Source organism: Meleagris gallopavo, chromosome 19 (assembly GCF_000146605.3).
Source record: "Meleagris gallopavo isolate NT-WF06-2002-E0010 breed Aviagen turkey brand Nicholas breeding stock chromosome 19, Turkey_5.1, whole genome shotgun sequence".
NCBI lineage: Eukaryota > Metazoa > Chordata > Aves > Galliformes > Phasianidae > Meleagris > Meleagris gallopavo.
The window spans coordinates 431,100-432,014 of NC_015029.2; the positions used below are offsets into that span (position 1 = coordinate 431,100).

At 68.4% G+C, this 915-nt stretch overlaps 1 protein-coding gene across 1 annotated transcript in view; it reads left to right on the forward strand.

Moving 5' to 3' along the window:
* Positions 1 to 591: 591 nt before the first annotated feature.
* Positions 592 to 915, forward strand: part of EDF1 (endothelial differentiation related factor 1) — a 3,278-nt gene continuing 2,954 nt past the window's right edge. Inside the window, exon 1 of the mRNA XM_010721108.1 lies at positions 592 to 912. Coding sequence (XP_010719410.1) covers positions 592 to 912 — 321 coding nt within the window. The remainder of the gene's footprint in view (positions 913 to 915) is intronic.

Here is a 915-nt window from a genome sequence, read left to right on the forward strand (position 1 = left end):
GCCGGGCAGGGCGGATTGACGATGCCCGAGCCGGGCCCTCGCAACCCGCGTGCAGCTCTGGTGTGAGCCGGGAGCTGCGGGGCCACGCGGGTGTTGCCGGGGACCGAATGGAGGTCCGGGCGCCACCGCCGCCCACAGACATCAGCGGGGCCGCAGCGGGAGCGGGGAGGAGAACCGGGCACGGAGGCTTCCAGAGCAGCAGGAGCCGCTTTGCAGGGCCGAGGCCCGAACACCACGTGCATCCCACAGCTGGGCACAGCGTTACACAAAGGCCGTGAGACGCCGCCCCAGAGGTGACAGCGGCTGTCGGGCTTTCCGCACCGAGATCCCAGGGCGGCCGGGCACTGAGCGGGACGGCGCAGAAGAAGTGGGCGGGAGAAAGCGGAACTGAACGGCGCCGGCAATGGGCGGCCGCTGCAGCGCCTTAACGCTGACAGGGTGCCTCGCGCATGCGCGACACGCACGCGGAACACCGTTCCGTCCAATTGAGCGCGGCTATTGGTCAGCGATCCTGACAGCCCCCGCAGTTTAGACCAATCGCTTCTTGGCGCGGACTTACTGGCAGTTACAGTAGCCTATCAGAACGCAAAGATGTGTGTGCCCGCCTCCAGCACGCCGTGCACACTAGCCAATGAGAGCCGGAGGCAGGTTGATTGTCAGCATGCTGTACCTATGAAGAGGAAGTGCGTCACACCTGCCAAGGAATTCCTCGTTCTGCCAAAGTCCAGCAAGGAGGCCCTAGTCCCGCCCCCCGCTCCGGAGAGGTCGCCTTCCCTGACGGGCGTGAGCACAAACCTATCGGAGGGCGAGACGGCCGGTGGGAGGGCGGCAGGGCCCGTCCCGCGCCCAATCAGCGGGCGGCGCTGCCGGAGCGGCGGGCGCGGCACCGAGCCGGGGGCGGGGCGAGCATCGGCG